Source organism: Aquarana catesbeiana, linkage group LG02 (assembly GCF_042186555.1).
Source record: "Aquarana catesbeiana isolate 2022-GZ linkage group LG02, ASM4218655v1, whole genome shotgun sequence".
NCBI classification, from domain to species: domain Eukaryota; kingdom Metazoa; phylum Chordata; class Amphibia; order Anura; family Ranidae; genus Aquarana; species Aquarana catesbeiana.
The window spans coordinates 155,734,547-155,747,256 of NC_133325.1; the positions used below are offsets into that span (position 1 = coordinate 155,734,547).

At 43.4% G+C, this 12,710-nt stretch overlaps 1 protein-coding gene across 2 annotated transcripts in view; it reads right to left on the minus strand.

The window, feature by feature from the left end:
* Positions 1–12,710, minus strand: part of VDR (vitamin D receptor) — a 315,543-nt gene that overhangs the window by 37,663 nt on the left and 265,170 nt on the right. For both annotated transcript variants that reach the window (XM_073613663.1, XM_073613662.1), the window contains one exon: positions 3,779–3,878. In XM_073613663.1, coding sequence (XP_073469764.1) covers positions 3,779–3,878 — 100 coding nt within the window. The remainder of the gene's footprint in view (positions 1–3,778; positions 3,879–12,710) is intronic.

The window sequence follows — 12,710 nt, forward strand, 5'->3', positions numbered from 1 at the left end:
TTTGCCCAGGTTAGGATAGGGTTTACCTGCATGACTTCTGGTGCCCCTTGGTGACTGATATAAGCCACTGCTGTGGCATTATCGGATTGAATCCTGACAGGAGAATTCTGCAACCTGAATGTCCAGGCCTTTTGGGCTAGGTGCGCTGCCCTTCTGCAGATTCTCGGATATCCTCCACCAACCGAGGCTCTGGCGCACTTTTGGCGACAAACGCATCGGAAAATCTAGTGCTTGCACCTTCTTGTTCCAGGCAGACAGGATACTGTTTTGCAGCAGTCTCGAATGAAACTGAGCATAGGGAACCGCTTAAAAAGAAGCCACCATCTTCCCCAACAACATCATACAAAGGCGAATAGAAGGACCCTTTCTTTGCCCTGACCACCTGAACCAGCTCCTTTATGGCGCTTATCTTTGCCTGGGGTAAAAACACCCTCTTCTGGGCTGTATCTATAACCAGACCCAAGTACTCTAATCTTCTTACTGGCTTTAAAGAAGATTTCTCTAGGTTGAGGACCCAACCTAGGTATTCCAGGTAGTTTACTGTGGTGACCATACTTTGGTCTAAGTGGGCTACCGACCGGTCTATCAAGAGCAGGTCGTCTAGGTAAGCTATAATTGTTATACCTTGAGTCCTTAATCTGGCCAGAGGAAGGGCCAGAAGTTTTGTAAACACCCGAGGTGCAGTAGCTAGACCGAAAGGCAAGGCTACAAACTGAAAGTGAAGTTTTTCTACTTCGAAAACGCAGATATTTTCAATGAGCGGGGAAAATAGGCACATGCGGGTATGCATCCTTGATGTCAACTGACGCCAGAAGCTCTTCCCCTTCTGGCGATGGAGACTACTGATCGGATTGATTCCACGCAGATCTTCAGGAACCGGTTTAGATCTTTGAGATCTAGAATGGGTCTGACATCTCCATTTGGTTTTGGCACAGTGAAAAGGTTTGAATAAAACCCCAACCCCTGCTCTTCCATGGGGACCACAATGATCACTTTTTGCGACAAAAGTCGGTCTAACGCTTGAAAGAGAGACTTCTTTTACTCTGGATCTTTGTGAACATTTGACCTGAGGAAACCAGGAGATGGAATTCTCTGAACTCTAACTTGTAACCTAGAGATATTGTGGAGACCACCCATCTGTCTTGAAATTCCCCCTGCTAGACTCTTGAGAACTGCAGAAGTCTTCCCCCCACTCGAACAAGCAGGGGCGCCCCTTCATAGAGGCTTTAGCATTCTGTCTTGCAGGTTTCCTCCCCCAGGACTTCTTTTGTCCCTGGGGTGTACCCTGAGGATTACCTCTTGAACCTGATGGTGGAGGCCGTCACGACTGCCTGGAGGCTGATGCCCCTGCACTGGAGAAAGAGCCTGTTTAAATGAGGGACATTTACTCCTTTTCTTAACTGGCAAAAGGGTACTTTTCCACTTTGATATCTTTTGGATATATTTATCCAAATCATCCCCGAACAGCCTTTCACTGTGGAAAGGAAACCTGGCCAGGAGCTTTTTGCTTCGGCTGACCAATTTTTCAGCCATAAGATTCTACGCACGTGCACCAACCCAAGTGTAAGGTGAGAGGTCTGAAGAATAGAATCTCTGATTGCGTCAATTGCAAAACACAAAGCCGCCGGCAGCTCGGCTAGATCCTGGGCCTGCTGTTCAGGGAAAACCTTGAGCAAATGGTCTCTCAAGGATTGACATACCCCAGTTGCCGCCACTTCAGGTTGAGCCACTGAACCTGCCAAGGAGAAAATGTTTTTTAACAGGAATTACAATTTTTAATCAGTTGGATCCCTAAGCATTTGTGCATTGTCAACCGGACAAGTCAAGCTATTATTCACAGAGGATATAGCAGCGTCAATTGCTGGTATACTCCACATTTTAGTAAATGTTTCCTCCATAGGACAAAGTCTAGAAAACTTTTTAGGGGTGAAAAAATGCTTATCTGGGTGATCCCAATCAGAATACATAAGCTTTTCCAGCAACGAATGGACAGGAAAGGCACGCAAAGCCTGAGGAGGTTTTAATGAACCCAAACAAGAAGTGGACTTTTCAACCGACTCAGTTAAGGGTAGCTTAAATGTGGAGCAGACCAGCTGAAGAAGGTCCTTCCCCACTTGATCCCTCTGAAGAGGAGTCATCAGTCTCTTCACGGTCCCCTGAGGGGGATTTATCTTCCCTCTCCCACTGTTCCTCTGTTTGAGGATCCTGAGTGGTAGAAGGGGACCTAATGTGTTTTCTTCTACTATGTGAAGATGCGATTAAAGCAGCTAATCTTTCCTCCAATCCAATCATGGCTGAGCAAAAAAACCTCCTCAGTAATATAGACAGGGCTGAACTGTCAGAAGCAGTTGCAACCCCTGACAACCCTGATGGCTCACTCTGGCCAGCCTCCCAAGGCCTTTTGGGGGGGGGATGGTGTTGCAGAGGGAGGATTCTTAGAGCCTGCAGGCGACCCCTTTGTGCCCTTGTTTTTTGAGGCATTTGTACCTCCCCCTCTGTCCATAGCGCCAAGCACAAATGCAGAGGTACTACCAAAATGCACCCACTCACCCACTGCTGAGGAGATAGTCCAGCAACTGCCCTGCTATTAATGCTCAGCCTGATGCTAAGTAAATGTGTCCTGGGAATGACACCTGACACCTGACATGCCTCAGACGTTCACAAACGCACCGCTGTTTGTGAACGTCTGAGGCACGTCAACGCCACTAAGCCCCACCCCCCCTTTCACCGTCTTCCCACCACACCCCCCCCACTCTTTTTAAAAAAGATTGTTTTCCCGCGCGAGTGGGCTTCTAATCCAACAGGATCGCATGTGGAGGGGGGCTGGGGTGGAGGAGACGAGGAGAGCTGATGGATGGAGAACCGCAGTTATAGCGGCAGCAGCAGCGCGGCAAACCGTCGACTGGCCCATGCTCCTTCTGCCTCCTGGAGAGAAGCTGTCCAGGTGGGGGACATTTTAAAAGAAAAAAAAAAAACCCTTTCCCACGTCTTACCTGGGCTTGGGCTGGAGGAAGCGTGCAGCTTGTACTGACACAGAGCGAGACTGACAAGCATGGAACAGGTACATGCTCTTGAGAGCCCCCAGTGGCGACTTTAGGCATGACAACATTTACTTTTAAAGGAGAAAACCCGCAAGAATAAGAAAAATTCCTTAGGAATCTCCACTGGCCTTATCCAGCTGCAGGGTTCTGTGGTAAACCAGACAGACCCAATCTTCACCACTCACAGTGGGCTCAGTTAAAAAAAAACCTTCAGGGATCTGTAAAGCACCGCGCCAGGAAATGTGGCTGGAAAGAAACAAAGCACTGGATCCCGGGATCTCAGCACAGCACATCTTTACTCGTGACCAACACCTAAGAAACTGGCGAAAAAACTGAGGTGCTCCTGGTAAGGGGAGGGGTTATATGGGGAATTGAACTTCCTGTCTAGGGTGTGCCAGTGTCCATCACTTGAGGGTGCCAAATAACCCATACAGCAATTACTGTGGCTCGGTGTCCCATGATGTACGATAAAGAAAATCAGTTTTGTCAAAATTTTGGAAATTGTTGATTGAGCTATTGATTAAAATCTTACTTTTTCAAAAGGGGTGTACTAATTTATGCTAAACACTGTATAAATATATGTATATATGTACTGTATGTACATACATTTCAAAAACTTACACTTACACAGGGTGACCCTGGTCTTTTAGAGCTATTTTAATATTTTTATATTTAATGAAATTACAAAAAAAAAAAAAAAAAAAAAAAAGAATGAATTGAGAACTTTAAATTTTTACCTGGAGAGGAATTGAAGGGGTCTGAGTCTGAGGAAAAACTCTGTGTTTGAACAGATGAGGATCTTGTAATTCTTCTTGTTGGAGTTTCTCTGACTGGAGGCTGCACAAAAAATAAAATAAAAATCAAGATCCAGAATAGATTTTAAAGATATTTTGTACAGTACATATAAAAAAATAGCTTGATGTAAATATTCTTGTGCATTGATGAAAACATTTTATGTATCGTTTGTAATTTTATAGGTACATGAGGGCAGCCATATTTGTTCATTACATACTCAGGTTCATCTTCATTCATTGCAGCGGTTGAGCTTTACTGCTTCTGCTCACAATACAAATGAGACGGCTGAATCACTGAAAACCATGTACACCCTGTGTGTGTGATAGGCCTTGTTTACATGAGTGTACGTAAAGCGGAAATTTACCCAAAAGGGGAAGTTGCGCTTTTAGGCCTCCACCCCCATATTTTTTGGGGGGAGCGGGTACCTGGTTTTGACAGGTACCAGCTCCCACTTGGATCGGATGGAATTTTCAGGTGGAAGTTCACCCCCCACCCCGCAGCCTTCTGGAACATGTCACAGGTCCCAGAAGGCTGCGGGACCGTTCACAAAGAGCAGCACGGCTTGCGCAGTGGGAAGCTGGCTGTGAAGCCACAAGGAGTCACAGCTGGCTTTCCAAAGTTAACATGCTGGAGCCCGGGACCCAAAGACTGGCAAAGAACCTACCTGGGTGAGGACAGCGCTAGATCTCTGGACAAGTAAGTGTCTTTTTATTAAGAGTCAGCAGCTACAGTATATGTCGATGCTGAATTTTACTTTTTTGGGGGGGCTAAAGGTCCTCTCTAAACATTTGCCTGCGTAAATGCCATGTTTGCCCACACGGGGATGCACAGATGTTCCATGAATCCCTATTGGGACTCAGAAGCTGCACAGACACTGCTGCTCCCAATCTGACAGCAGTGCGGACGAACGCACACTGTCAAAATACATGTGTTTACCGAAACCCTTTAAGAGGAAATTCTAGCAAAAAAATATATATATGATATGATGATATGATATGGACGCAATGTACTACTGACTAAAGTCTTATAATAAATACTACGGGATTTAAAAAGAAAAAAAATATATTTTTAAGTCTAAATGAGGCTGCTGATGTTTCCATAACTTGGGTGTCAAATGAACTTCTACAAAGGAAAGCATCTCATTCACAGTTATTCAGAAAAGCTCAAAAGGTATAATCATAGAAAACCAAGTTAGACCAAAAAAGTGGAACAGTCCTTTCACCTAAAAGATGGCAGGAATAGCGGCTAAACACCTGAAATATATCTTTATGGGAGCTGTTTTACCTGCCAAAGGATTTGTATTTCTGTCTATCCAGTCTTGAGACCTGACTTTTTGCCTGGTCATCTGACTTTTTATTTGGTGTTTTATTAATATTTGTTTGGTAGCTGCAATGTTTCTTACATGCATGATGCAAAGTTCATAAAAGGTCTGGTAATTCTAGCGCTTTTCCAGATGGCCAAGTATCATTGGGTGGTGCTGGGTGCAGAGAGTATTTTTAGATTAGCCTTTGGGCGGGTATGCTTTCAAATAGACCTAAACTCAATGCTAAAGTCTGCTTTAAGAAATTAGGGTGGCATTTAGAAGTGCATGGAGGAGGGGGCAGGTAGGGCAGCAAAACGAATGAGGGCCAGTTCACAGCACAATTTCTGCTGTCTAGATGCATTTTTGCATGTGCATTTTTTATGAGTTTTGGTGCATTTTCCCCCTCACCTTAATTGCATTCCAGTATGTTTTCATGTGTTTTGCCACATTCCAGATGTGTTCCATAAAGAAAAAAGTTGCCAATTATGCAAGAACACAAACGTTACAGTTATACTGGGTAAAACCCCATACATATGTACTAAATGTACACGACTGTATTAAATTTGGTATGGTTAGTACCGGAGTATCAATGGTAGATCGACTTTATACAAAGTGTTTTCTGGTTTGCAGTCTAGTGAACTAAAGTAGAATTCTGCACAGAATGGGTAGTAGCATATACAGTATCTCACAAAAGTGAGTACATCCCTCACATTTTTGTAAATATTTAATTATATCTTTTCATGTGACAACACTGAAGAAATTACACTTTGCTACAATGTAAAGTAGTGAGTGTACAGCTTGTATAACAGTGTAAATTTGCTGTCCCCTCAAAATAACTCAACACACAGCCATTAATGTCTAAACCGTTGGCAACAAAGTGAGTACACCCCTAAGTGAAAATGTCTAAATTGGGCCCAAAGTGTCAATATTTTGTGGGGCCACCATTATTTTCCAGCACTGCCTTAACCCTCTTGGGCATGGAGTTCACCTGAGCTTCACAGGTTGCCACTGGAGTCCTCTTCCACTCCTCCATGACGACATCACGGAGCTGGTGGATGTTAGAGACTTTGCGCTCCTCCAATTTCCATTTGAGGATGCCCCATAGATGCTCAATAGGGTTTAGGTCTGGAGACATGCTTGGCCAGTCCATCACCTTTACCCTCAGCTTCTTTAGCAAGGCAGTGGTCATCTTGAAAGTGTGTTTGAGGTCATTAAGTTGGAATACTGCTCTGTGTCCCAGTCTCCGAAGGGAGGGGATCGTGCTCTGCTTCAGTATGTCACAATACATGTTGGCATTCAAGGTTCCCTCAATGAACTGTAGCTCCCCAGTTCCAGCAGCACTCATGTAGCCCCAGACCATGATACTCCCACCACCATGCTTGACTGTAGGCAAGACACACTTGTCTTTGTACTCCTCACCTGGTTGCGGCCACACACGCTTGACACCATCTGAACCAAATACGTTTATCTTGATCTCATCAGACCACATGACATGGTTCCAGTAATCCATGTCCTTAGTCTGCTTGTCTTTAGCACACTGTTTGTGGACTTTCTTCTGCATCATCTTTAGAAGAGGCTTCCTTCTAGGACAACAGCCATGCAGAGCATATGCTGTGTGCAGCATATAGTCTGAGCACTGACAGGCTGACCCCCCACCCCTTCAACCTCTGCAGCAATGTTGGCAGCACTCATACGTCTATTTCCCACAACCTCTGGATAAGATGCTGAGCATGTGCACTCAACTTCTTTGGTCGACCATGGCGAGGTCTTTTCTGAGTGGAACCTGTATTGATATGGTCTTGGCCACCGTGCTACAGCTCAGTTTCAGGGTCTTGTCAATCTTCTTATAGCCTAGGCCATCTTTATGCAGAGCAACAATTCTTTTTTTCAGATCCTCAGAGAGCTCTTTGCCATGAGGTGCCATGTTGAACTTCCAGTGACCAGTATGAGAAAGTGATAGCGATGACACCAAATTTAACACACCTGCTCCCCATTTACACCAGAGACCTTGTAACACTAACAAGTCACCTGACTCCGGGGAGGGAAAATGGCTAATTGGGCCCAATTTAGACATTTTTACTTAGGGGTGTACTCTTTTGTTGCCAGCGGTTTGGACATTAATGGCTGTGTGTTGAGTTATTTCGAGGAGACAGCAAATTTACACTGTTATACAAGTTGTACACTCACTACTTTACATTGTAGCAAAGTATAATTTCTTCAGTGTTGTCACATGAAAAGATATAATGAAATATTTACAAAAATGTGAGGGGTGTACTCACTTTTGTGTTTTGTTTTTTTTTTATAGTGATTTTGTGATGATTTCTTCCATAACACAAACAGCCCTCTTACTACACTAATAATGATGTGGTTTATTCTAAAACTGGATAACCTGTAGGACTTGTTCAACAAAGCCATTGCTGGGAGTGGCACATAGTGACAGATTAAAAAAAAAAAAAACCTCTTACAGGCTTAAAGGGGTGATACATTTAGACTAAAAGGTGGATTAAAATATGAATATTTACAGATATCATTTATATCTAGGAAATTGAAATATTTTAAATAATTCTACAAAACTCTTTATTCGTGCCTAAAGCCATTTATCACATACATTGCTAACTTTCATGAAGTTAAAACATTTCTACTTACATAATTGTTTCATTATGTATGTTGGGGTTAGAACAATTTTAAGCAGATCAGTCTTATCCTAAAGAAGTGTTTTCTTTAATGCTATAATTGTGAAGTAAAGTGAAAAATGATTTACCCCAGGTGCTAAATATTCCTTATCCATACTGACATACAGTTGTGCTCATAAGTTAACATACCCTGGCAGAATTTATGATTTCTTGGCCATTTTTCAGAGAATATGAATGATAACACAAAAACATTTCTTTCACTCATGGTTAGTGTTCGGCTGAAGCCATTTATTATCAATCAACTGTGCTTACTCTTTTTAAATAATAATCACAACAGAAACTACCCAAATGACCCTGATCAAAAGTTTATATACCCTGGTGATTTTGGCCTGATAACATGCACACAAGTTGACACAAAGGAGTTTGAATGGCTGTTAAATGTAACCATCCTCACCTGTGATCTGTTTGCTTGTAATTAGTGTGTGTGTGTGTATATAAAAGGTCAATGAATTTCTGGACTCCTTGCATCTTTCATCTAGTGCTACACTGACATTTCGGGATTCTGAGCCATGGGGAAAGCAAAATAATTGTCAAAGGATCTACGGGAAAAGGTAGTTGAACTGTATAAAACAGGAAAGGGATATAAAAAGATATCCAAGGAATTTACAATGCCAATCAGCAGTGTTCAAACTCTAATCAAGAAGTGGAAAATGAGGGGTTCTGTTGAAACCAAACCCCAGGTAGACCAACTAAAATTTCAGCCACAACTGCCAGGAAAATTGCTTGGGATGCAAAGAAAAACCCACAAATAACTTCAGGTGAAATACAGGAATCTCTGAAAACATGTGGTTTGGCTGTTTCAAGATGCACAATAAGGAGGCACTGGAAGAAAGATGGGCTGCATTGTCGAGTCACCAGAAGAAAGCCATTACTACAGAAATGCCACAAAGTATCCTGCTTAAAATACGCCAAACAGCACAGAGAAAAACCTCAAACCTTCTGGCACAAAGTCATTTGGAGCGATGAGACCAAAATTTAGCTTTTTGGCCACAACCGTAAGCACTACATTTGGAGAGGAGTCAACAAGGCCTATGATGAAGGGTACACCATTCCTACTGTGAAACACGGAGGTGGATCGCTGATGATTTGGTGATATGTGAGCTACAAATGCACAGGAAATTTGGTCAAAATTGATGGCAAGATGAATGCAGTATGTTATCAAAAAATACTGGAGGAACATTTCCATTCATCAGCCAGGACACTGCACATGGGACATACTTGGACATTCCAACATGACAATGATCCAAAACACAAGGCCAAGTCGACCTGTCATTGGCTACAGCAGAATAAATTGAAGGTTCTGGAGTGGCCATCTCAGTCTCCTGACCTGAATAACATTGAGCCACTCTGGGGAGATCTCAAACATGCAGTTCATGCAAGATAGCTCAAGAATTTACAGGAACTGGAGGCTTTTTGCCAAGAAGAATGAGCAGCTTTACCATCTGAGAAGATAAAGAGCCTCATCCACAAATACCACAAAAGACTTCAAGCTGTCATTGATGTTAAAGGGGGCAATACATGGTATTAAGAACTGGGGTATGTAAACTTTTGATCAGGGTCATTTGGCTAGTTTCTGTTGTCATTATGATTTAAAAAGAGTAAACACAGTTGAATGATAATAAATGGCTTCAGCCAAACACTAACCATGAGAGAAAGAAAAGTTTTTGTGTTATCATTCATATTCTCTGAAAAATGGCCAAGAAATCATAAATTCTGCCAGGGTATGTAAACTTATGAGCACAACTGTAGGTAGCTAGTGAATCACAGGAAGAGATGTTCTTGATCAAGATATAGTACTATTGCAAAAAGTATACTGAATAGTTACTTTTACTTATATTAAAGTTATTTGAAATGGCATTCACTAGTTTTACCTGATTAAAGGGAATGTGTAATGGTTTTGTAAATATTTTCCATTATTTATTATAAGGGGAGAAAAAAATTGCCAGGTAAATATGAAGTGCTGTGTACAAATATTAGTCAATTATCTTTGCAGGCAGGAGGTGGTGCGTCAGGCTCTGTTTCACGTTTTTCTCCTAATCTCCCCATCATAAGAATCTGTTTACAGAGCTCAATAGTGCAAGCTAAAATGTATACACAAGCAAATGAGTCAGAGGAGTGAGATATGCCTTTATTTGATGGCTCAATCCAAGGTTTTAATCAAAGTAAGTCTTAAAACAGGTTGCTGTATTAAATGCCAAAACAAAGGCTGTGCATTTAAGTTAAAAAAAAAGATTAAAAAAAAAAAGGCCAGTTTAAAAACTTAGGTAATGTAAAAAAAATAAAATTGATCCACGTCAAATAGAAAGAAAATTCACAACTTTTCAATTTAATTCTTCCTTCCTTTTTCTGGTACATATTTTAGGTAGAGAGGTTCTATCAACCACTGGGTATTCACTACCATCTAGAATCCTGCCATCTACAAGGACATCAGCTAACAGCATTGCCCTGGGTTTCATCTGGATAGGAAATTAGAATAAATCCTCCCAACAGAGACAAAAGTTAAAACAGCAACCAAAGCATTTATTGTATGACAAGTACTTGCATACACTAATAATAATGCAACATTATTAAACAGCTAGCAAAAGAGGAAAGTCAAATATAGGGGGGAAAAAGCAAAGGAGGTAGCTTTTTTTTTTTTAAAAACCTTTCAAAGTTTCATTATGACTAAACATTGTCAGAGGAAGTGTAGACCAGGAGTCAACCTGCTGTCCTACTTTAAGACCCCTTTCACAGTTTTCAGGTGTTTTAGCGCTAGAAATAGTGCCTGTAAAGCACCTGAAAACTGTCTCCCATTCATTACAATGGGTGCTTTCAGACCCGGGCAGTGCATTGGCGGGACGTTCGGAAAAGTCCTGCAACCAGCATCTTTGGGACGGTTCCAAGCACTCCTGCCCACTGCAATGAATGGGCAGCGCTTCCGAGGCACCTGAAAAGCGCTTCAGAAGCGCCGCAACACAGGAATTTTTAACCCCATAGTGTTCTGGTCCATAGTGTGAGAGGATCCTGTCTGTACTACAGTCTGGGTGCTGCCCATTTGCTGTCACAAGTATCCATTATTGGGTCCTCACTGGAGTTCTTGCAAAGCCTTTACAAGGTCCTTAAAGCGTTTGTTACCCCAACATTTCATATTCCCGATATGTGTTTGCTGTACCATTGTACTTGAATAAGAAAGTATCCTTTTCTCTTTGTATTGCTTTTGTGTGAAATGTCATTCCTGCTAGTCCCCTTGCCTCCCTATTAAAAACTGACCACACTAAGTAGGAGAGCACACCGTGGTCAGTTTTCTAGCTCTGCTGGGAACTCAGTGTGCTCTCCTCTAATGATCAGACATGCCCTGACACACCACCACTCTGCACAGCCCGTCACTGGGAAGCTTAGTGTACTGCTGCTTCTCCTCCCCCATCTCGTATGCAGCTGAGAACAGAGGGAACGTGATCACTTAGAAAAAAAGGTATTTATGTTTTGTCATATCTATACAGTACAAAAAAGTTTTGCTTTTCATTTCCATTTTAAAATGAATGGGTTGTTTTTCAAGGTAATCATTTACAAACACTTTAACTACTTGCCGACCGCCTCACGACGATATACATCGGCAGAATGGCACGGGCAGGCAGAATCACTTACCTGTACAAGATCTGCCTCCCGTGGGCAGGGGGTCCTGTCGGACCCCCCCCCCCCGGTGCCCGAGGCAGTCAGCATTTCTCCCCCGGCGATCGGAGGTGAGGGGGAGGCCATCCATTCATGGCCCCCCCCTCGCAATTGCTCCCGGCCAATAGAATCATTCCTCTGCTGCTGTATAGTAAACAGCAGCAGAGGAAGTGATGTCATCTCTCCTCAGCTCGGTATTTTCAATTCCGGTGCCGAGGAGAGAAGACATCAATGTGAGTGCACCAACACACACACACAGTAGAACATGCCAGGCACACATTACATCCCCCATCACCCCCCGATCCCCTGCCCCCCCCCCCCCCAGTCACACTGACACCAAGCAGTTTTTTTTTTCTGATTACAGCATTGGTGTCAGTTTGTGACAGTTAGTGTGGTAGGGCAGTTAGTGTTAGCCCCCTTTAGGTCTAGGGTACCCCCCTAACCCCCCCTAATAAAGTTTTAACCCCTTGATCACCCCCCGTCGCCAGTGTCACTAAGCGATCATTTTTCTGATCGCTGTATTAGTGTCACTGGTGACGCTAGTTAGGGAGGTAAATATATAGGTTCGCCGTCAGCATTTTATAGCGTCAGGGACCCCCATATACTACCTAATAAAGGTTTTAACCCCTTGATTGCCCCCTAGTTAACCCTTTCACCAGGGATCACCGTATAACTGTTACAGGTGACGCTGGTTAGTTAGTTTATTTTTTTATAGTGTCAGGGCACCCGCCGTTTATTACCGAATAAAGGTTTAGCCCCCTGATCGCCCGGTGGTGATATGCGTCGCCTTAGGCAGCGTCAGGTTAGCGCCAGTTAGCGTCAGGTTAGTGCCAGTACCGCTAACACCCACGCACGCAGCATACGCCTCCCTTAGTGGTAGAGTATCTTAACGGATCAATATCTGAGCCGATCTATACTAGCGTCCCCAGCAGTTTAGGGTTCCCAAAAACGCAGTGTTAGCAGGATCAGCCCAGATACCTGCTAGCACCTGCGTTTTGCCCCTCCGCCCGGCCCAGCGTTCGCAGAGTCAGGCCTGATCACTGCGATCGCTAACAGTTTTTCTGGTAGCGTTTTGGTGAACTGGCACGCACCAGCCCCAAGGAGCGTCAGGTTAGCGCCAGTACCGCTAACACCCACGCACGCACCGTACACCTCCCTTAGTGGTATAGTATCTGAATGGATCAATATCTGATCCGATCAGATCTATACTAGCGTCCCCAGCAGTTTAGG